The sequence below is a fragment of the Erinaceus europaeus genome, unplaced genomic scaffold (genome assembly GCF_950295315.1).
Source record: "Erinaceus europaeus unplaced genomic scaffold, mEriEur2.1 scaffold_807, whole genome shotgun sequence".
Lineage (NCBI taxonomy): Eukaryota > Metazoa > Chordata > Mammalia > Eulipotyphla > Erinaceidae > Erinaceus > Erinaceus europaeus.
The window spans coordinates 25,094-47,500 of record NW_026647262.1 but is presented as its reverse complement, the minus strand read 5'-3'; the positions used below and the strand labels follow the sequence as shown (position 1 = coordinate 47,500).

Below are 22,407 nucleotides of genomic sequence, written 5' to 3'. Positions count from 1 at the left end.
GGGAAGGGGGTGCCCCTTGCCGGGGACCTCGCGGTGTGGGGTTGCGGAGAGGAGGGTGCTGCCTTTATTTAACCCAGGCAGAGCTGGGGTCCCCTGCACCCGCCCCTCCTTCCCTCCCTCCCGTGGCCACCCCCACCTCCTGTGTGACGCTGCTGGCTGTCGCCTCCTCGGGATGCCCCCGGCCACACGCTCGCGTCTGGGACATGGTGCTGCCTGGCTGCCCAGCAGGGGCGTCCCCACCCCTGGGGGACACACGGGGACTTCTGAGGCCCCCAGAGCAGGACCCACGGGTGGGGACCTGACCCACACAAGACATTGGGAGACAGGCACCCTGGGACACCCTGTCACCTCCATCTCCCCCCAGGCCGCCCGGGACCACACCCAGGATGGACAGACGCCCCCAACATGGGGCAACAGGACCCCCAGGCACCACAGCCGAGAGCCTCCTGTCAGCTCCAGGGGTGTCTCTGCAGGTGCGTGGGGGGAGTGTACGGCGGGGGTGGGGGTGGCCTGGGTTCCCCCAGGGCCAGCTGGGGTCCCAGGACAGAGGTGGGTGGCACTGGCAGAGGGGCACGGCTCAGAGAAGGGGGCGCCCCCACCTGGGGCCCTGGTCCCCCTCCCTGCAGTGGGACTTTGTGAGGACAAGACCCCCCAGCGCCCCCCTCACCCCCTCACCCCGCCTCTGTCCCCTGCCAGGACCGCCCTCCAGGGACCCCCACTCCTGGGGCAGCACTGGGGCGGGACGAGCCCCCCAGACCACAGGCGGGCACCCGGGGGGACTGGCGGGAGCGGCCCCTGGACAGGTGAGGACGGGCCGCCAGCACCCGCCCCTGGGGGGCTGTCAGTCCTACTGTGCACTGGAGCGGGAGGAGGGGACTGGAAGGGACGGCCTCATAGTGCAGTGGTCAGCGCTGCCTGCGCTGGAAGGCGTGCAGGGAGGAGACTCAGGATGGACGGAGGGCAGCCTGGCCGGAGAGGCTGCTGGCTGAAGACAGACCTAGAGTGGGGGGAGCTTGTTTGCTTGTTTGTTTGTTTTCACTGCCACCAGGGTGATCCCTGGGGCTCGGTGCCAGCACTGCAAACCCACTGCTCCTCGTGGCCATTTTTTCTTTCTATTTATTTATTTTTATTTGCTAGGACAGAGAAATTGAGAGGAAAGAGAGAGACAGAGAGGCATTGGGCGGGAGCGCAGTGGGTTAAGCGCACGTGGCACAAAGCGCAAGGACCGGCATTAAGGATCCTGGTTCAAGCCCCCGGCTCCCCACCTGCAGGGGAGTCGCTTCCCAGGCGGTGATGCAGGTCTGCAGGTGTCTGTCTTTCTCTCCCCCTCTCTGTCTTCCCCTCCTCTCTCCATTTCTCTCTGTCCTATCCAACAACGATGATACTAACAACAGTAAACAAGGGAAAAAAGATTTAAAAATTGTAAAAATATATATATTTTTAAAGAGAGAGACGAGAGGGAGAGAGGCAGAGAGACACCTGCAGCCCTGCACCACCACTCAGGAAGCTTCCCCCCTGCAGGTGGGGGGCAGGGGTCCTTGTGCTGTAATGCGTGTACTCAACCAGGTGCTCCGCTGCCTGATCCCTCCCTCCCTCCCTCCCTTCTTCCCTCCCTCCCTTCCTTCCTTCCTTCCTCTTCCTTCCTCTTCCTTCCTCTCTTTCTTTCTCTATTCATTTTGCCTCCAGGGTTGTTGCTGGGGCTTGGTGCAGGCTCTATGAACCCACTGCTCCTGGCGGCCATGTTTTCCATTTTATTGGATAGAGACAGAGAGACATGGAGAGAGGGAGGGGAAGACAGAGAGGGGGAGAGAAAGACAGACACCTGCAGACCTGCTTCACCGCCTGGGAAGCGACTCCCCTGCAGGTGGGGAGCCAGGGGCTCGAACCCAGATCCTTGTGCGGGTCCTTGTGCTTAGTACTTTGTGTGCATAGCCAGGTGCACCACCACCTGGCCCCCTTTTTTTCTCTCTCTCTCTCTTTCTTCTCTCTCTCTTTCTTCTTTCTTTTTATGGAACTGGGTTCTTCTGGGCTAATTTTTATTTTATTCTTTCTGCTTCAGAAAGACAGAGGAACCGCAGCAGCAGCACTGGAGCTTCCCCCAGTGCAGTGGTAATCTCATGTGGTGTCTGGGCTCAAACCCTGGCCACAAGCATGGCAGACAGGTGCTTTGCTGGGTGTCCTCCCTTCTGCCCCCGGTGCCTTTTCTCACCGCCCTGCTCTCTCACTCCAGCTTCCTCTGGCCGAGCCCCGCTGGGAAGGTCAGACGCTCCTGCTCCTCTGCGGCCACCCCCCAGGGCAGTGCCTAGACGTGGACGCCTCTCCCATGCAGCTCTCCTGGACTGCCCGGCAGGACCCAGAGGCTGCCTCCTCTCCGGAGTCTCTTCTGGTGCAGGCATCCTCCTCGCCACCCTGGGGTCTCCCCGGGTTCTCGGCTCTGCCCCTGCTGCTGCTCCCAGGCCCCCCCATCCCCGGACACCACCAGATGGGACGCCGTGGTGCCCCCCACACACCCAAGCATAGTCAGCACAGTCATCCGGGGGACGAGCCCGGAGGCCTCACAGCCGGGCAGGAGCAACCGGGAGTCCCGGAGAGCATAGAGGAGCAGGGCCACTGGAGCTCAGAGGGGAGGGAGCACGGACACACGGGTGACAAGCTCCAGGGGGACACCCCCATGTGTGAGGGGGGGCCCAGATCACTGGGCAGGATGGGGACAGTGGGGGGACATGCCTGGGGCCTTGGAGGAGGACTGTCATCCTCAGAGGAGGAGGAGGAAGAGAAAGAGGAGGAAGAGGAAGAGGAGGAAGAGGAGGAAGAGGAGGAGGAGGAAGAAGAGGAGGAGGAGGAGGAGGAGGTCCCTGCAGCCACCCCCTTGAGGGTCCAAGGGACCAGAGAGCCCCCCAGCCCAGGACCCCCGGCCCCCACAGAAGACGGCCCAGCCGGCAAGCTTCATGGGACGGAGCCCCCCATCCCCCGGCTCCTGCAGGGGGGAGGACTCTGGCACGGAGAGGCAGCTGAGGAGGGAGGCTGGCCACCGTCTCCCAGGCCCCACACTGAGCCCTGGCCACCCAGCCGGGGTGGGCACCCATCTGCCCTGGGCATGGACAAGCTTGAGAAGGGCGTGGAGGCTTCATCCCGGATGCTCTCGAAGCTGAGCCACGAGACCTCCGGGACTCTGGAGGGGCCCAGGGGCCAGCCGGGCCTGCACCCCGGGGCCCTTCAGAGAGCCAGTGCAAGGATCCGCCAGCTCCTCTCCAGCCTGAAGAGAGAGAGAAGCCTCCTCAGGCGGGAGCGCAACGAGCTCCAGAGAGAACGGGAGAGGTGCCGTGGAATACTACACACTCTGGCAAAGGAACAGGAGCCGGCCGCCCTGGTGCAGGAGCTGGCCCAGTACCGGCAGGTCATTTCCGAGCTGGAGGACTGCAACCGGCAGAGCTACCGCCGGATCTCGGCACTGGAGAGGGACAACGAGCGGCTGAGAGGTGCCCTGGGGCGGTGGCGGGAGGCCAGGTCCCAGAGCGACAGGGGTCCGGCTCGAACCCTGCACGGCCGGGGGCTCAAGACGACGCCGGGCTCGGAGCTGGGGGCCGGCCGCAGGGCACTGAAGGACGGGCTCTCGTTGGACATGGAGGCCGCCGTGGCGAGCCCCTCACGGCGGGAGAACGGGTCCCGGCAGCCTAGGGTCCGAGCCCTGGAGAGAGCGGAGGAGGCCGCAGGAAGAAGGGAGGAGGCTTCGGGGTCCCCTGCAGAACCGAGCCCGGGTCCGAGCACTCCTGAAAACATTCCCCAGGTAGGCGGGCCAGCAGGCCGGTGTCTGTCCTTCTGTCCTGAGCTCTACCGGGTGCGTCTCCTCTCTCCATCGTGCGCTCTATGTTTTGATTTGCTAGGACAGAGGGAAATTCAGACGAGTGCGGAGAGAGGGAAAGAGTCACCTGCAGTACTCCCTTCCCCAAAATTATTATTATTATTATGACTGTTATTTGCTGCCACCAAGGTTGTCACTGAAGCTCGTTGTCAGCAGCCCACTGCTCCTGGAGACCATTTTCCTTTCTTCTTCCTCTTTTTTTTTTTAAATTCTTTTTTCCCTTCTTTTTAAATATTTATTTATTTATTCCCTTTTGTTGCCCCTGTTGTTTTATTGTAGTTATTATTATTGTTGTTGTTATTGATGTCGTCGTTGTTGGATAGGACAGAGAGACATGGAGAGAGGAGGGGAAGACAGGGAGGGGGAGAGAAAGACAGACACCTGCAGACCTGCTTCACCGCCTGTGAAGTGACTCCCCTGCAGGTGGGGAGCCGGGGGCTCGAACCGGGATCCTTCTGCCGATCCTTGTGCTTTGCGCCGCGTGAGCTTAACGTGCTGTTCTACCGCCTGACTCCCTTAAATTCTTTTTAATTAACTTGACAGGACAGAGACACATCGAGAGGGAAAGGGGCGGGAGAGAGCCAGAGACACCTGCAGGCCTGTGCCTTCTAGAGCACTTTTCCTGTTTGTTCTTATTTATTTTCCCCAGAGCCCTGCTCAGCTCTAGCCGATGGTGGCGGGGGGGGGGGGGGGGGGGGGGATTGAACCTGGGACTTTAGAGCCTCAGGCAGGAGAGTCTCTGTGCAGAACCATCATGCTATCTACCCCCCACACACACCCTGCCCTGAGACCTGCCCCTTCTAGAATATTCTTCACAACGTGCAGAATGGCCAAGAACCCAGCGGCCCTGGCACAGGGCAGGAGGTTGGCCCTGGGCCTGAACCGCCAATGTGTCCCCGGGTGCGGGAGGAAGCTGTGTGGCGGCCGCAGGGGCTGCTGGGAGGTTCCCTAAGGCCCTGCCTGCCTGCTGAGGCCCAGAGACGCCCCGGGTCCCCACAGCTCCAGGGCCCCGAGGAGGAGCTCCAGGTGCGGCTGCGAAGGCTCCAGCTCCAGGTGGGGACCCTCAAGTGTCAGCTGCGGGACCAGGGCTCAGCCCTCCGCCAGGCCCTCTGGCTCCGGGACCAGCTCCAGAGCCAGGTAGGGGCTGTGCTCCTGGGCTGAGCTCCCCCTGGTGCCTGGGGAGCTCTGAGGACAGAGGGGCAGCCGGACTCCCTGACTGTTACCAGATTCCCAGGCAGAGCCAGGACCCCCAAGGCTGGGATGCAGGAAGCCGTGTCTGTGCTGCCGGCAGACCCGGCCGGACTCGTGTCCCCAGGAGACGGGCCCCAGGCACCATGGCGCTGGCCTTTATACGGTGACCACCTTCCCACGTCACTCACAGCAGCCGGCTTCACGGGGACGGTCTCTTCTGTGTGTACAGAGAGTGCACCTTGTCTGGCTGGCCAGCAGGCGCTGGGGCAGAAGCAGCAGATTCTCGGGCCCCCTGACCAGGCCACTTGGTGACAGCCAGAGGAGGCCCTGCAGGGAGGGGGAGGTGGCTGCCACTGTTGTTTTTTAACTGAGAGAAGTGAAGCCCGGATGTTCTCTAGACAGTAAAGCTTGCGGGGGGGGGGGGGGGGGCAGGCGGTAGCGCAGTGGGTTAAGTGCACATGGCACAAAGCGCAAGGACCCCGGTGTAAGGATCCCAGTTCGAGCCCCTGGCTCTCCACCTGCAGGGGAGTCGCTTCACAGGAGGTGAAGCAGGTCTGCAGGTGTCTGTCTCTCTCTCTCTCTCTCTCTGTCTTCCCCTCCTCTCTCCATTTCTCTCTGTCCTATCCAACAACAATGATATCAACAACAACAATAACAACTACAACAACAATAAAAACAACAAGGGCAACAAAAGGGAAAATAAATAAAATAGAGAGAGAGAGAGAGAGAATCAGTGGTCCCGCTCAGCGCGGGCTGACCAGAGCCAGTGCTTCTGGCTGCTGGCACATCTTGGGGGACATCTGCCCCTCCTGTGAGGCCCCCAGCCCCTCTGAGCTGAGCCATCTGCCGCGGCGCAGACCAGATGGGCAGTGACCACTCAAGTCACAGGAGTGACTACAGCTGGAAGAGGGCCGGGCTGTCTGGCTGGGGACCCCTGAGGTCCAATGTCACAGCCCCCCCCGACTGTCACCTCTACTGGGGGCACCAGGAGGCCGTCCGAGGTCACAGCAGGGACCTTCAGAAGCCCGAGCCCCCTCCCCTCACCCCAGGGCTGGCGGCACAAGGGTCCCTGTCCCCACACTGGGGAGGGGACACAGGAGCGGGGCTGGGACCTGGCTCGCCAGGTGGGGTGGGGTAAGTGGGGGGACGGTCAGCTGTGTCTGGCCAGCGGCTCAGGCTCCCCACACCCCTGTGGACTCTTGTTCCAGGTGTACGAGCTCCAGGGGAAGCAGCAGGAAGCCATGCTGGCCACCGCACCCCTGAAGGTACCAGCTGCCTGTGTGTGACGCCCTCAGTCTCCTTGGGGGACAGGAGCTCAGGCAGGGAAACATCGCCAGCCAATTGTGGGGGCAGAAGCCACCCCAACCCCCGTCTTTCCTCTAAGCCTGGGGCCTTGCTACATGCCCGCCCCCCACAGAACCATCCGGAAGGTCTCTTCTCTCACAGTTGCTTTTAAACAATATGTTTATTGGGAGCCGGGCGGTGGCGCAGCGGGTTAAGCGCACGTGGCGCAAAGCACAAGGACCGGCATAAGGATCCCGGTTCGAGCCCCCGGCTCCCCACCCGCAGGGGAGTCGCTTCACAGGTGATGAAGCAGGTGTGCAGGTGTCTGTCTTTTTCTCCCCTTCTCTGTCTTCCTCTCCTCGCTCCATTTCTCTCTGTCCTATCCAACAACAACGATAGCAATAACAACGATAAACAATAAGGGCAACAAAAGGGGAAAACATAAAAAATAAGTTTCAAAAAATATATTTATTTACTTATTATTGGCTAGAGACAGAGAGAAATTGAGAGGAGGGGGAGATAGAGAGGGAGAGAGACAGAGAGACACCTTCAGCCCTGCTCCACCACTCATGAAGCTTCCCTCCTTCAGGTGGGGACCAGGGCTTGAACCTGGGTCCTTGTGCACTGTAACGTGTGCGCTCAACCAGGTGCACCACTGCCTAGCTTCCTTTTTTTCTTTTTTTTTGAAAGGACAGAGAGAAATGGAGAGAGGAGGGGGAGACAGAGACGGGGAGAGAAAGACAGACACCTGCAGACCTGCTTCACCACCTGGGAAGCGACTCCTCTGCAGGTGGGGAGTATTATTCTATTTTTATTTAATCGAGACAGATAAATAGAGAGGGAAGGGGTGATGGGGAGAGAGGCAGAGAGACACCAGCAGCCCAGCTTCAGCATCTGTCAAGCTGCCCCCTGCAGGTGGGGACCAGGGGCTCAAACCCGGGTCTTTGTACTTGGTCTTATGTGTACTTAACCAGGTGTGCCACCACCTGCCCCCTCCCTTTTCTTATTTTTCTCTCACCTGTGTGGCCGAGGGGCCTTGCTTATTCCAGGTAGCTAGAGAGAGACAGGGAGACAGGGAGACAGAGAGAGAAGGAGAGGGATTATAGCACTGGAGCTTCCTCTGGTGCTGGGACACTGGTGTGTGGTGCTGGGGGCTCACGGTGAGGAATGCACCCCACCTGATGATCCCCCCTTGATCCTTGCATCTGAACACCTCGGCCATGTTCTCGTCAGAAGCAGGGTACCCTGCCCACGGCCCTGGTCACTCCCCCCCCCCCAGGAAAGCTTAGCAGACAGGTCCTCTGAAGTCCCCTGAGGCCAAGGGGACCCTGGACTTCAAGGTTCGGCCCCAGGGTGGGTGGTGCTGAGGCCAGTCCTCTGGGGAGGCCAGTCCTCTCTGGGGGAGGGGCGACGGGGAGGCGGGGCTGGGAGGGACCTGGGGCCCCCTCTGACCCGTCCCCCCTCCCCACAGGCCAAGCTGGCGTCCCTGGCGCACAGGTGCCAGGAGCGGAACCTTCTGATCACAGACCTGCTGGGGGCGCTGCTCAGACACGGGGCAGCTGAGCCACAGCTCACGGAGAGGGCACGGGGGGCGCTGGGGGACCCCGCACTGGCCGCCTACACAGCCACCTTCCTGCCTCCCTGGCACCCAGAGGTAGCAGCTCCCCCACCCACCCACTTGTGACTCACTGTCTCTCCGTGTAGTTCCACTGAGTTCTGTCCATTTGTGGGTGGCCACTCTCACCTTTTTCATGGCCGAGCAGTATTCTACCGTGTGTCTACACCAACTCTTCTTTGAGCAATTATCTTCTACTAGGCGCTTCTGGTGCCTCCATACCATTGTTGTTGCTATTGATCAGTTTCCCCAGAGCCCTGCTCACCTCTGGCTGATGGAGGTGCTGGGGATTGAACCTGGGGCCTCAGAGCCTCAGGCAGAGAGTTTGTTTGCAGAAACCCTGTGCCGTCTCCTCAGCCATATTTATTTATTTTACTGAGAGTGATAGAGAGAGAGAGAAAGTGAGAGGGAGAGAGAGAGAGACCAGCCAGACCCCTGCTCAGTGCTGGCTGACAGTGGGGCTGGGGGTAGAACTTGGGGCCTGGGGGGCTCAGGCAGGAGAGTCTAGTTGCAGAACCACTGTGCTGTCTCCCCTGCCCTTTTGTTGTTGTTGTTGTTATTGTTATTTGACCAGAGCCCTGCTCAGCCCTGGCTGATGGAGACGCTGGGGATTGAACCCGGGACCTCAGAGCCTCAGGCAGGAGGTCCCTGTCATAGAGCCCTGTGCTGCTTCCCCAGCCTCCACATTGTCATTTTCTATTGTCCTTACTGAAGCTTCTCTGCTACAGATGACTTTTCCAGAGAGACAGAGAGAGACAGAGGGAGAGAGGGACAGAGAGACAGAGAGAGACAGAGGGAGAGAGGGACAGAGAGACAGAGAGAGACAGAGGGAGAGAGGGACAGAGAGACAGAGGGAGAGAGGGACAGAGAGACAGAGAGAGACAGAGGGACAGAGAGACAGAGGGAGAGAGACAGAGACAGAGAAAGACAGAGGGAGACAGAGGGAGAGAGGGACAGAGAGACAGAGGGAGAGAGGGACAGAGAGATAGAGGGAGAGAGGGACAGAGAGACAGAGGGAGACAGAGGGAGAGAGGGACAGAGAGACAGAGGGAGACAGAGGGAGAGAGGGACAGAGAGACAGAGAGAGACAGAGGGAGAGAGGGACAGAGAGACAGAGAGAGACAGAGGGAGAGAGGGACAGAGAGAGACAGAGGGAGAGAGGGACAGAGAGACAGAGGGAGAGAGGGACAGAGAGAGACAGAGGGAGAGAGGGACAGAGAGACAGAGGGAGACAGAGAGACAGAGGGAGAGAGGGACAGAGAGACAGAGGGAGAGAGACAGAGACAGAGAGAGACCGAGACAGAGAGAGACCGAGACAGAGAGAGACCGAGGGAGAGAAGGTCCTCACAACACCACCCCCGTGCGGTGGGGCCAGACTCCGGCCCCGGGTACAGCCCCACGGGACGCACCGAGAGCACCTGCCGGCCGCCGAGGGGGAGTCACGGGACACGTGGTGCCGGCCGGTGCCGGCGGAGAACCAGGGCGGCCGGGGAGATGGTGCCGGGCAGAGCGCTGGACTCCGGCTCAAACCCCAGCACCGCGCGAGCAGACACGCCAGGGCCGTCGTGGCGCCCCACAGAGTGACCGTCCAGCCCTTTCTCCTCCAGACCGGCCGCTGCCTGGACGCGGAGCCCGGGGAGCAGGGCGTCCCCAGAGGTCAGTGGGGCGTCGGCGGGGGCAGCCGGGGTGCGCCCACCCGCGGGACCCACAGGAAACGGGGCTCCTGGCCGGCCCCTGCTGTGGGGTCTACACTGACTCCTGCTTGGAGGATCCAGGGAGGCAGACCTGTTCCAGGGAGAAGGTGAGGACAGGAAAGAGGAGAAAGTGCTAGCTATGAAGGCATGTGGGGGAGAGAGGGAGAGAGGGGGGAGAGAAGGAGAGGGAGGAGGAGAGGGAGAGAGAGAGAGAGAGAGAGAGACTGAAGCTCTCCCTGCTCACCTCTGGCTGGTGCTGGTGCTGGTGCTGGTGCCAGACCTGGGGACTGAACTTGGGGCCTCGGGGCCTCAGGCAGGAGAATTTAGCAGAAGGTCGCCTGCCCAGCCCCAGCGCTGCGGCTTGGTCCCTGTCTCAGGGAAACCCCGCAGTGTCCCCCAGAGCGGTGGCGGCGGACACCCGGGCACCCTGTGGGTGGGGACATTCTCCTTCTGGGGACGGGGGCGTCTGGGGGTCCTGGGCCCTGGAGACTGCCCCTTCACTCGCTCACGTGTGGGGAGAGGGTTGGGCGGGCGACCGCTGGCCCATGCTCTGGGGGTCTGTTCCCAGGACCCTGCTCTTCCCCCCCGTATGACCATGGCCGCCCCCACGCGGGAGCCCTGTCCTGGCCCTCTCCCTGCTGGGCGCCCGCCTTCCGTCTCCCACCCCGTCTGCTTGCCCCTTTGAAAGGCCCGTTCTCTCTGCTGCTGCATGGTGGGGTGGGGGGTCCCGGGACACCCCAGACGTGATTGTCCAGCAGGGCGAGCAGAAGAGACGCCCACAGAGCTCAAACCCCTGGGAGCTTCTAAGGAACGGCAAGGCCGGCTGCGGGGTGCCTCCTGACCCCCGGTGGGCAGCACCCTCGCCCCTGCACCTGCACCCCTGCCAGAGGCGGCGGCTCAGCTCAGCGGGGGCCCGTGGGGAGAGGCCCCCTGTCCCCTGAGCGCTGGGTCAGGTGTCAGCCGCCCGCTCAGCGCACGTGGGGACCGGCACCTGCCGCCCGGGGAGCCAGCCTGGGGTGCTGGGGACTCCAGTACCCAAAGGACTTGGTGCCTGAGGCCCGGGGTCTGATGCCCACAGCCATGGGCACTGGAGTGTGTTCTCTCTCTCTCTGTGACTCCATCTCATATGAAAGAAAAAATCCAAATCTTTAAGACACCGTTCCTTTATTGGAGACAGTTACAAGTCCACAGAAAACGGTTTCTTCTTGTAAAGAGAAGATCTGTGCTTGTTTATTTTTATTTTAGTAAGACAGAGAGAGAGAGAGAGAGAGAGAGAGAGATAGCAGAACCCTTCGGAGCTCTGGCTGATGGTGGTGCTGGGGATTGAACCTGGGGACTGAGTCTCAGACAGAAAGGAGCCCCTCTCCCTCCCTCGCCCCCCTTTCTCTCGGTATAACTACTGTGCTATCTCTCCAGCCCTACGTAACCACTATTCTGTCTTCTTGCCTCTGCATTTTCCCTTGTTTTTAAAACAGATTTTTAATGTTTTATCTTTATTTACTTGCTGGATAGAGACAGTCAGAAATTGAGAGGGAAAGGTGTGACAGGGAGAGAGACAGAGAGACACCTGCAGCCCTGCTTCACCACTTGTGAAGCTTTCCCCCTGCAGGTGGGGACCGGGGGCTCGAACCTGGGTCCTTGCACACTGTAACATGTGCGCTCAACCAGGTGCACCACCACCTGGCCCCATTTTTTTCCTTGTTGATTTATAAGAACTCTTTACATATGTAGGATTTTTTTTAAACTGGGGCCCAGAGCCCTACTCATCTCTGGCTGATGGTGGTGCAGGGGATTGAACCTGGGACCTCTGGGCCTCAGGCAGGAGCTCCTGTGCCGTCTCCCCAGCCCTCACAGACTTGTGTGTGTCTCTGTAGCCAGGAGCCCACTCAGCTCCCGGCCTCCGGACCCCACTCCCCATGGGCCTGGCTGCACTGAAGTGAGCTGAGGAGGCTGGTGGGCCTTCTGGACGCCCCCCTAGCAGACACCTCGAGCTGCCACTGCCGCCCCCTCAAAGACCCTTCCTCACCACTGCTTCCAGAGCAGGCCTGAGGGGAGGGGAGTCACTCAGCAACCAGGGGCCCTGGGTTCGAGTCCCGGCTCCTCCCCCTGTAACAGCAGTGGGACACACACACAGACACCCCTCTCCCTGTGCTCTCCCCTCCAGCCCCCCTGACCTCTGACCCCTGACGCCCCCCACCACAGTGTCTGCGGGGAGAAGAAGGAACAGTGCCCCCCGGCCGGCCGTCCTCCTGTGGCCGCTGGTTCCCCCAGAGGATCCTGGCTGTGCACAGGAAGCTGAGGCAGAGCTGTGGGGCTCCCGGGGGGGGCCCCCAGTCGCCGCCGGACCCCTGCTTCGAGTTCCCACAAATCCCCGGGATTCTCCGGTGGCTGAGGGACGAGTCTGGCTTGGTGGTCAGAGCCAGGCGGTGGTGCGGGACTGGCTTCCCGGGTGGCGGGCCACGGGGCATTTGCTGCGCGGGCCTGGTGGGCTTCTCACCAGGGCAGCACCCCCCAGACTCCACGGCATCTGCTGAGCCGTGGCCGGGGCGCAGGGAAGTGGTGGGAGAGCGGCAGTGGTGGGCTTAGCGGGCGGCGTGCGGAGCCCTGGGCTGGCCTGGGGGAGGAGGACTGTCAGGTGTGGAGAGGTCTCGTTTCCACCCCAGCCTTCCACCCCAGACTTCCTAGTCAATAAAGAACCCCCACATTGTAGGGGTGAGGGTGGGGAGAGGCCATGGTGTGGGGCCCCGGGGGAGGATCACAGAGCAACAGGAGAAGCTCGGTCCCTGTGGGTCATTGTGAGAGTGACACAGGAGTTCCACTTGGTTCTGGGGGGCAGAGCCCTCCGCTTGGGAAGGAAGCGTTGAGAGGAGCCCCCAGCCTCCCAGGCCTGATGGGGAGGGGGAGGCGGGAAAGTGGGTGGCAGGCAGAGGGACGGGAAGCTTGGTGGCAGCCCCGGGAAAGTGACTGGTGTCATTCTGTGGGTCCCTTGGCTTCTCTGCCAGAGATGCAGACACCCTGACGGCAGGGTAGGAAGAAGCAGCCCCTCTCCTGCCTCGAGCACCCCTGCACGCCCTCACCCCGCCCCATGCCCCGGGGAGCCCCAGGTAGGAAGCTGGGGACCACCTCTCCCACCACCCCAGCCGAGCCTTCCTGCTGGGGTCAAGGCGTCCGTCTGTCCGGCAGAGCTGGCCTAGAGGTTGGCTTGCTGTCTCCCCTCCCGACCTGACCCCCACTTTTGGGGGAGGGGGTACAAGGAATGGAGACGAGTCAGAGGAAAGACGGAAAGACAGACGGGGCGGCCACACAGCTGTATCCACACTGCCTGCGAGGACCAGAGGGGCTGGATGTCTCCGGGGGTCCCCTCCTGGTGTCTGCCCACCTGGGGTCCCCCCTGCCCCTGCCCCTGCCTGGCCTCGGTGGACAGGCCGGCAGAGGGGATCTGAGACCCCCCCATAAGCCACTTCTCCAGGCTGGAGCCCACCCGGAACTGGCCCTCGTCCCCTCCAGCCAGGACACCTCTCCCTGCCTGGTCCCCCCCCTCCCCCCCCCCCCAGCATCCCAGTGGTTCTGGACTCTGACCCTGGGGGGGGACCTTCGCGTTCCCCGCGCAGCCGGCATGGCCAGGGCCCACCCTCGGCACACGACGCTCCTGGCTTGGGGCTAGTAGGACTGTGACCAGTGGGCCAGGCGGGAGCGGGCTCTGGCCACCGGGAGTCACCCCCTGGGCTCCGGACGCCGGCCACCTGGCCTGGCCACTGGCAGAAAGCACTTTGCCACAGCAGCGAGGGCAGGGGTGGCCCTCCAGGACCCCAGAAAGGTAAATGCAGCCCAGCCACGATCTGGTCACCTGGGTCTCTCCTGCTGCCTCATGCACTCACTCATTCATTCACTCATTCATTTGCTCATTCATTCGCTCATTATTCATTCACTCATTCACTCACTCATTATTCATTCACTCACTCATTCACTCATTCATTCACTCACTCATTCACTCATTCATTCACTCACTCATTCACTCATTCATTCACTCACTCACTCATTCACTCATTCATTCACTCACTCACTCATTCACTCATTCATTCACTCACTCATTCACTCATTCATTCACTCACTCATTCACTCATTCATTCACTCTCATTCACTCATTCATTCACTCACTCACTCATTCACTCATTCATTCACTCACTCATTCATTCACTCACTCACTCATTCACTCATTCATTCACTCACTCATTCACTCATTCATTCACTCATTCATTCACTCACTCATTCACTCATTCATTCACTCATTCATTCACTCACTCACTCATTCACTCATTCGCTCACTCATTCATTCACTCACTCACTCATTCATTCACTCATTATTCATTCACTCATTCATTCACTCACTCACTCACTCATTCATCCACTCATTATTCATTCACTCATTCATTCACTCACTCACTCATTCACTCATTATTCATTCACTCATTCATTCACTCACTCACTCACTCATTCATCCACTCATTATTCATTCACTCATTCATTCACTCACTCATTCACTCATTCATTCACTCACTCATTCATTCACTCACTCATTCACTCACTCATTTGCTCATTCATTCATTCACTCACTCACTTATTCATTCACTCACTCATTCACTCATTATTCATTCACTCACTTGTTGGTCTGCTTCTAAATTCTGCTTCTAAGACCCCTTCTGTTGCATTGCTTGAGGCTGTGGTCTATTTGCATAATCATTGTTTTCATTGGTTTAATCCCCACTGGTTTTCCCGCTATTTTCCTTCTCCCCACCCCCTATCCTACGTACTTCCTCTTCCTGATACTTCTGCCTCAGGAGATATAAAAGACAGAGCTTTCTAATGAAGAGATTAGAAGAGATTAGATTGTTGAACTGCATCCCCGCCTGTAAATAAAGATTGAACTGCGTTCCCAGCTCAGCCATGAGTCCCTGGTCGTCTGTCTCCCGCCCACGAAGCTAGAACAGCGAATGGCTCCCTGAACAGGGACTGGCACTCACTCATTCATTCACTCATTCATTCACTCACTCATTCACTCACTCATTCATTCACTCACTCATTCATTCATTCACTCATTCATTCATTCATTCACTCATTCACTCACTCATTCACTCACTCATTCACTCATTAATTCACTCATTCATTCACTCATTCATTCATTCATTCACTCACTCATTCACTCATTCACTCACACTCATTCACTCACTCACTCATTCACTCACTTATTCACTCACTCATTCATTCATTCACTCTCATTCACTTATTCATTCCCTCACTCACTCTTTTTAAAAAAATTTCTTTATTGCGGAATTAATGTTTTACATTTCACAGTAAATACAATAGTTTGTACATGCATAACATTCCCAATTTTCCATATAACAAGACAACCCCCACTAGGTCCTCTGTCATCCTTCTTGGACCTGTATTCTCCCCAGCCACCCACCCCAGAGTCTTCTACTCTGGTGAAATACACCAACTCCAGTTCAGGTTCTACTTGTGTTTTCTCTTCTGATCTTATTTTTCAACTTCTATCTGAGTCATTCACTCATTCATTCACCCACTCATTCACTCAACCACTCACTCATTCATTCCTTGTACCCGAGAGGTATTGTGCAGAGTCCATTCTCTGCATTGCCCCCAAGGGGCTGCAGAGATGGGGAGGAGCTTGTCTCTGCCCCTCTGGAGAAGCAGATAGTGGGAGCAGATGTAAGTTCAGGGCACAAAAGAAGCATGATGGATGAGAGACCCCTGAGGGCTTCCTGGAGGAAGTGCTGGCTGAGATGGATCAGAGCCAGGGTCCCAGAGGGCTCCCCTGACTGAGGCCCTCAGGGGTGGGTGGTCAGGGGCATGTTCCAGGCAGACACCCCACCTCTGAACCGTTTCTGTGATGTCTGTCCAGTGCTGGACGTGGCGCTTGGGGCCGTCAGCACGAGGATCTGCAGCCCCACCTGCCCGACCCCGTGTGTGTGTCTGGCCTCCAGGGAGGTGGCTGCCAGGTGCAGGGGGCTCGGGAAAGGCCAAGGCCCCATCCCGCTGTGTCCCCAGTGTCCCGGGACGGCTGGGAGTTCCCTGAGAGGCCTGCTGTGTGTCGAGGGCGTGCTTCACGGCGGTGCTGTGCCCTCGCCCAGAGGCTGGCATCAGCGGACACTCCACACCCGGTTTAAGAGCCAGTGCCCGGTGGCCGCCTTCTCCACTTGTGTCTCAAGATACTTCCACAGAGAGAGTTCAGCTGCCTGCGGGGGTCACTGGGGGCTCCCAGACCATGTGAGCACTCACTCAGTAGCTTACTCGTTCACCTACATGGCCATCCATCCATCTGTCTGTCCATCTGTCCATCCATCCATTCATCCTTCCACCCATCCATCCATCCATCCAACCATCCATCTATCCATCCATCCACTATCTATCCATCCTTCCATCCACCATCCATCCACTATCCATCCATCCACCCACTATCCATCTATCCATCCATCCACTATCTATCCATCCTTCCATCCACCATCCATCCACTATCCATCCATCCACCCACTATCCATCCATCCATCCACTATCCACTATCCATCCATCCATCCACTATCCATCCATCCATTCATGCACTATTCATCCATCCATCCACTATCTATCCATCCATCCACTATCCATCCATCCATTCATCCATCCATTCACTATTCATCCACCCATTCATGCACTATCCATCCATCCACTATCCATCCATCTATTCTCTATCCATCTATCCATCCATCCACTATTCATCTATTCACTATCCATCCATCCACTATCCATCCATCCATCCATCCACCATCCATCCACTATCCATCCATCCATCATCATCCATCCATCCACCATCCATCTTTTAGCCATCCATCTATCCATCCATCCACTATCTATCCATCATCCATCCATCCATCCACTATCTATCCATCCTTCCATGCACCATCCATCCACTATCTATCCATCCACCCACTCTCCATCCATCCATCCATCCATCCACCCACTATCCACCTATCCACTATCCATCCATCCATCCATTCACTATCCATTCATCCATTCACTATCCATCCATCCATCCATCCACTAACCATCTATCCACCCACTATCCATCCATCCATCCACTATCCACCTATCCACTATCCATCCATCCATCCATCCATCCACCATCCATCCACCCACTATCCATCCATCCATCCATCCATCCACTATCCACCTATCCACTATCCATCCATCCATCCACTATCCATCCATCCATTCATGCACTATCCATCCATCCATTCATCCATCCATCCATTCATCCATTACTATCCATCCATCCGTCCATCCATCCATCCATCTTACCCATTATCCATCCATCACCCATCCATCCATCATCCCATCCATCCACCCATCCCTCTATCCGTCACCCATCCATTCATCCATTATCCACCCATCCATCTGCCCACCACCCCTCCATCCTTCCCTCGCTCACTCTCTGAGTCTCTGCCTGCTCCGTCTCTGAGTCTCTGCCCGCCCATATGCCTGTGCGGCTCCCACCTCCCTGCTCGCTCCCTCACCGGGCCCCTTCCTGGCCCGTTCTCCCCTGACAGTCACCCTCAGCGGGCACAGTGGACTCAGCGCAGCACCCCCAGCCCCATGCAGCACGCTGCAGCTGGAGGAGGCTCCCTGGAGGGACAGGGAGCGTCCCCAGGTCTGGCCGCAGGGTTGACAGGGTCCCAGCCGGGTGCCACGTGCAGAGCAGCCCGAGTGACCCCAGAAGTCTGGTGGGTGGCGAGCGCCGTCTGCTGACTCAGCCCACCCTCCCCCGTCTGCCTTCCAAAGCCAGGGTGGGGGGACTGAACCTGGGCTGCACGGCCTGGGGGGAGATGGGGAGCAGGACAGGGATGGGTGGGGGGATCTCAGGGAGCGCAGGGGCCGGGGTCGGGGAGTGAGAGGAGTTAGCACCCAGGGGTGCTGGGAGAGCCCCCAGCCCCAGCCCACCGTGAGCTGGGAGAGAGGAACCAGCCCCTGAGCACGATGCCAGGGGTTCCCACAGTGGGCACTGTCCTGCGTGGGAGATGGGGGAGTCTGCTCTTAGTCCCTCCCTCTTTCTGAGTGCTGCGTGTCCGTGTGTCTGTCTGCTCTGACAGCCTCAAGTAAACCCCTGGGGGTGGGTTGACGGGGCAGGAGGGCAGAGACGGAAATTAATTCTCGGGGCCAGGAGACAGCTCAAGTGGTCCAGCAACCGCTCTGCATGGGTGAGGCCCCTAGTCTGAACAACCGCACCTCACGGGGGCCACACGGCTCCAGGGAATCCGGGGTGGTGCAACAGAGAGGTCGTCTCTGTTCCTCACTGAGTCTCTGCGTCTCTGTTCCTCGCTGAGCTGGGGTAGCTTCACGGGCGGGAGAGAGACGATCAGGGACTCATGGCTGAGTGGTACGCAGTTCAGTCTTTATTCATGTGGAACACAGTGCAGTCTAAGCCATCTCTAATCACAATCCTGTCCTTATATATCCTGAGGCAGAAGTGTCAGGTCCGAAGAGGATGTACGTAGGATAGGGGGTGGGGAGAAGGAAAAAGCATGCAAAACAGTGAGGATTAAACCAATGCCCTGCAGGCAGGGGGTGCTTAGTTAACAGTGGTTATGTAAATAGAATACAGTGTTAAGCAGGGGGATTAAACCAATGCAACAGAAGGGGTTTTAGAAGAAGAATTTAGAAGCAGACAAACATTTCCCCCTTTCTTTTTAACTAATGGCCATTGTATCAGGAGTGTGGGGTGAACAGAAACCTGTATCATACAGGCATTTTCAAAAGAACTGTCATAAGACATGGAGGAACAAAATAGGAGAGCAGCAAGAGCCAGTGTGATGCCAAGGGCAGACCTGAGGGGGGCGTTTCCTACCTCAAAGAGCAGTGCCTAGCAGGCGAAAGGGCATTTTTTTTGCCTTTGGGGGCATCTCTTGCCTCAACGGGTGTTTCCTGCGTCTGTGGGCATCTCTTGACTCTGGGGGCGTTTCATGTATCAAAGGGCTTTTCCTACCTCTGTGGGCAGGACCTAGTAAGGAGGGGGGGTTTCTTGCCTCTGAGGACAGGGCCTGCAGGTGAGGGGACATGGCCTATAGAGTCCCAAGGCTCTGGCTGCAAAGTCCATGGACTGCTGCTGTCAGTCTTTGAGAAACCCAGCAGCGTAAAGGGAAGCTGCTATAAAGTTGTGTAAAGTGTCCAAGAGATGTGCCAGTAAGTCCGATAGAAGTGTCAGTCCAAAGCAGATGACCACAGAAGAAATGCCAGAGGATGAAATGCTGCACGTCTGTCTCGATGGGGAAGGTCAGCCACCGTAATTCCGCTTTTCTGTAGAGAGTGAGCTTTGGAGTCTGTGAATCTGTTTCTTCAGGCCGTGCTAGGTCACATCATTTCAGGGGGGTGCGTTGTAGTCATGCCATCTTGTGGGTGATGTCAGAGAACAGAGGTCCAAATGGATTTCTGGGGATTTCATTTGAGCAGATGCTTTTTCATGTGAAGACTTGACAGCTGTAATTCACTTACTTGTAAAGCAAAACTTGTAGCAGATTAGAAGTTTACTATAATTGATAACTCCATTATAATTGGAAGTCCTTTCTAGTATGATTTCAAGGTTGTTTAAACAGTTTAAACTCAATAAAATGTGGAAAGCTAAACAGAATAACCATGGCTCGGAGCCTCAGGCATGAGAATCATTAACATAACCATTGCATTTTTTCTACCCCACCCATACTCATACAGTTTTCAGGATTAAACATTTCCAAGACGTGAAAAATAAAATGAGAAAAAAATTTTTTGGACTGTTTCTGGATGTCTCTAGAAATCATGGCTGCATCCAGCATTTTTTTTAAGTCAATGTCATACAAAAATTCAGTCATTAAAATCACTCTCTTATGAAATGCAACTGAAAGCAGACAGCAAACTTAAGATATTCAGAGAGAACAACGAGAGGGGAATCGAGAGAAAAGTGGTAGGCAGTTTTTGCTTCTTTCACCTTGAACCAGATTATCCAGATCTCACCATGTAGCATCATGACTCCCCGGAGGGCGTCCTAGTCCAAGAAGCTCCTCGAAATTTCATTTAGAGTGCTTCTGACGGTTCCTGCTGGATTGCTGCAGCCATCCATTTTTAAAAGCATCTTCCCATCGAAGAAAGAATCGAATCAGGAGGGTAGAACTAACCACATGCCTCCATTCTTGGGGACTGCCAGGGTACTGGAGAATGCTCCTCAAGTTAGAGTAGTCCTTCTCCGTGGGAAACATGGAAGAGGAAGTCCAAAAGTCCAAGGAGAAATTTCCAAGCTCTACCATCACAGTCATAAGAAACCAAAGTGTGGCCCAGAGTAAAATGTAGTCCTTCCCTATGGGAAACATGGGAGAGGGAATCCAGAAAGTCCAAGGAGAAATCTCCATGCATATTCCAAGCTCTATGATCACTGTCATAAGGAGCCAAAGTTCCCGGTCAGGGAACCAAAGTGTGGCCCAGAGCAAAATGTTCCAGAGACAGAGAAATTGTCTCATGAATAAAGAGTAGAGGCTTTGGGAAACCTCTTCATAAGCAGAAAGCCATCCCATGGTGGATGGGTAGCCAAGTTTACTTATCTGGGGGATGGGTGGGTTAGGTCCCATGTCGGGCGCCATATGCCAGTCCCTGTTTAGGTGCCATTATGCTGGGTTAGCTTTGCGGGCAGTAGAGAGAGACGACCAGGGACTCATGGCTGAGTGGTATGCAGTTCAGTCTTTATTCAGGTGGAAGGCAGTGCAATCTAAGCCATCTCTAATCACAATCTTGTCCTTATATATCCTGAGGCAGAAGTGTCAGGTCTGAAGAGGATGTACTTAGGATAGGGGAAGGGGAGAAGGAAAAAGCATGCAAAACAGTGAAGATTAAACCAATGCCCTGGAGGCAGGGCGGTGCTTAGTTAACAGTGGTTATGTAAATAGAATACAGCGTTAAGCAGGGGGGATTAAACCCATGAAACAGAAGGGGTCTTAGAAGCAGAATTGAGAAGCAGACTAACATCACTGAGTCTCTGAGTCTGTTCCTCGCTGAGTCTTTGATCTAGCAGATGGAGACTTGTCTCAAGTGGCCTCCCCCAGGGCTCTGTTCTTGCTCCTATGCTATTTAATATTTACATCAATGACCTCCCAGAAACTTCTTCAAGGAAGTTCATCTACGCCGATGACATCTGCTGTGCAACTCAGGCATCCAAGTTCGACATCCTCGAGGAAACACTCACGAAAGACATGTCTCTGATATCTGATTACTGTAAAAAATGGCGACTAATCCCTAGCACTGCAAAAATGGTATCATCTGTTTTCCATCTACACCATGCCTCGGCCTCACGTGAGCTTAATGTGCAGCTTGGCGATACCAGAATCCGGCATGAAGCCCAGCCAGTCTATCTTGGCGTTACTCTCGATCGCACTCTGTCATTTCACAAACATCTCATAAAAACCGCAGCAAAGGTGGGCGCGAGGAATAACATCAATGCAAGACTGGCCAGCTCCTCATGGGGTGCGAGTGCTTCCACACTACGATCATCATCTCTGGCATGATGCTATTCCACTGCAGAATACTGTGCCCCAGTATGGTTCCGTAGCCCCCATGTCCACTTGGTCGATTCCAAATTATATTCCTCCATGAGGATAATTTCTGGAACTATCCATTCCACCCCGGTTCCATGGCTGCCAGTTCTTAGCAACATTGCCCCGCCAGATATTCGTCGGGATGCGGCATCATCTAAGTTCATTTCCCACGTCTACGCTCGACCGGACCTGCCAATATACGCGGATATCTTCGCCCACCCTGTCCAACGCTTGACGTCTCGTCACCCAATCTGGTCCCCTACGCCTACACTGAACTTCTCTGTTCCAGTCTCTTGGAAACAGAGTTGGCAGTCAGCCGAGGTCAAGAACAAACACCTCATCACAGACCCCTGCGAGCGTCAACCCGGCTTTGACCTAGCACGTTATGATTGGGCCCTCCTCAATTGCTATCGAACAGGCCATGGCCGGTGCGCCGCTATGTTCCATCGCTGGGGAGCCAGAGACGACCCGAACTGCCCCTGCGGCTCCAGACAGACTATGACCCACATAGTCAACGACTGCCACCTCTCCAGATTCAAAGGAGGTCTCGAAACTTGACATCAGGCTCAACCTGACGCTGTTGACTGGCTATGGAAGAAGGGCAAACGCTAGAAGAACTGAGTCTCTGATCTCTGTTCCTCACTGAGTCTCTGATCTCTGTTCTTCACTGAGTCTCTGATCTCTGTTCCTCGCTGAGTCTCTGATCTCTGTTCCTCGCCGAGTCTCTGATCTCTGTTCCTCGCCGAGTCTCTGATCTCTGTTCCTCGCCGAGTCTCTGATCTCTGTTCCTCGCCGAGTCTCTGATCTCTGTTCCTCGCCGAGTCTCTGATCTCTGTTCCTCGCCGAGTCTCTGATCTCTGTTCCTCGCCGAGTCTCTGATCTCTGTTCCTCACTGAGTCTCTGATCTCTGTTCCTCACTGAGTCTCTGAATCTCTGTTCCTCACTGAGTCTCTGATCTCTGTTCCTCACTGAGTCTCTGATCTCTGTTCCTCACTGAGTCTCTGATCTCTGTTCCTCACTGAGTCTCTGAATCTCTGTTCCTTGCCGTGTCTCTTCTGGGACCTTCTCTGAAATAGTCAAGAAGTCAACCTGGGCATGGTGGAACTGCACATAGTGACATCCTGGTGCTGGAGAAAAAGAGAAAGAAGTGAGAGAGGG

The 22,407-nt window shown here is 56.6% G+C and overlaps 1 protein-coding gene across 1 annotated transcript in view; it reads left to right on the top strand.

Moving 5' to 3' along the window:
* The window catches only part of CUNH4orf50 (chromosome unknown C4orf50 homolog), a gene marked incomplete at its 5' end in the record, with an annotated part of 19,387 nt that extends 11,236 nt beyond the window's left edge, over nt 1-8,151 (top strand). Inside the window, 6 exons of the mRNA XM_060183874.1 lie at nt 365-473; nt 697-803; nt 2,231-3,787; nt 4,862-4,999; nt 6,262-6,318; nt 7,809-8,151. Coding sequence (XP_060039857.1) covers nt 365-473; nt 697-803; nt 2,231-3,787; nt 4,862-4,999; nt 6,262-6,318; nt 7,809-8,021 — 2,181 coding nt within the window. The remainder of the gene's footprint in view (nt 1-364; nt 474-696; nt 804-2,230; nt 3,788-4,861; nt 5,000-6,261; nt 6,319-7,808) is intronic.
* Between the last annotated feature and the right edge of the window lie 14,256 nt (nt 8,152-22,407).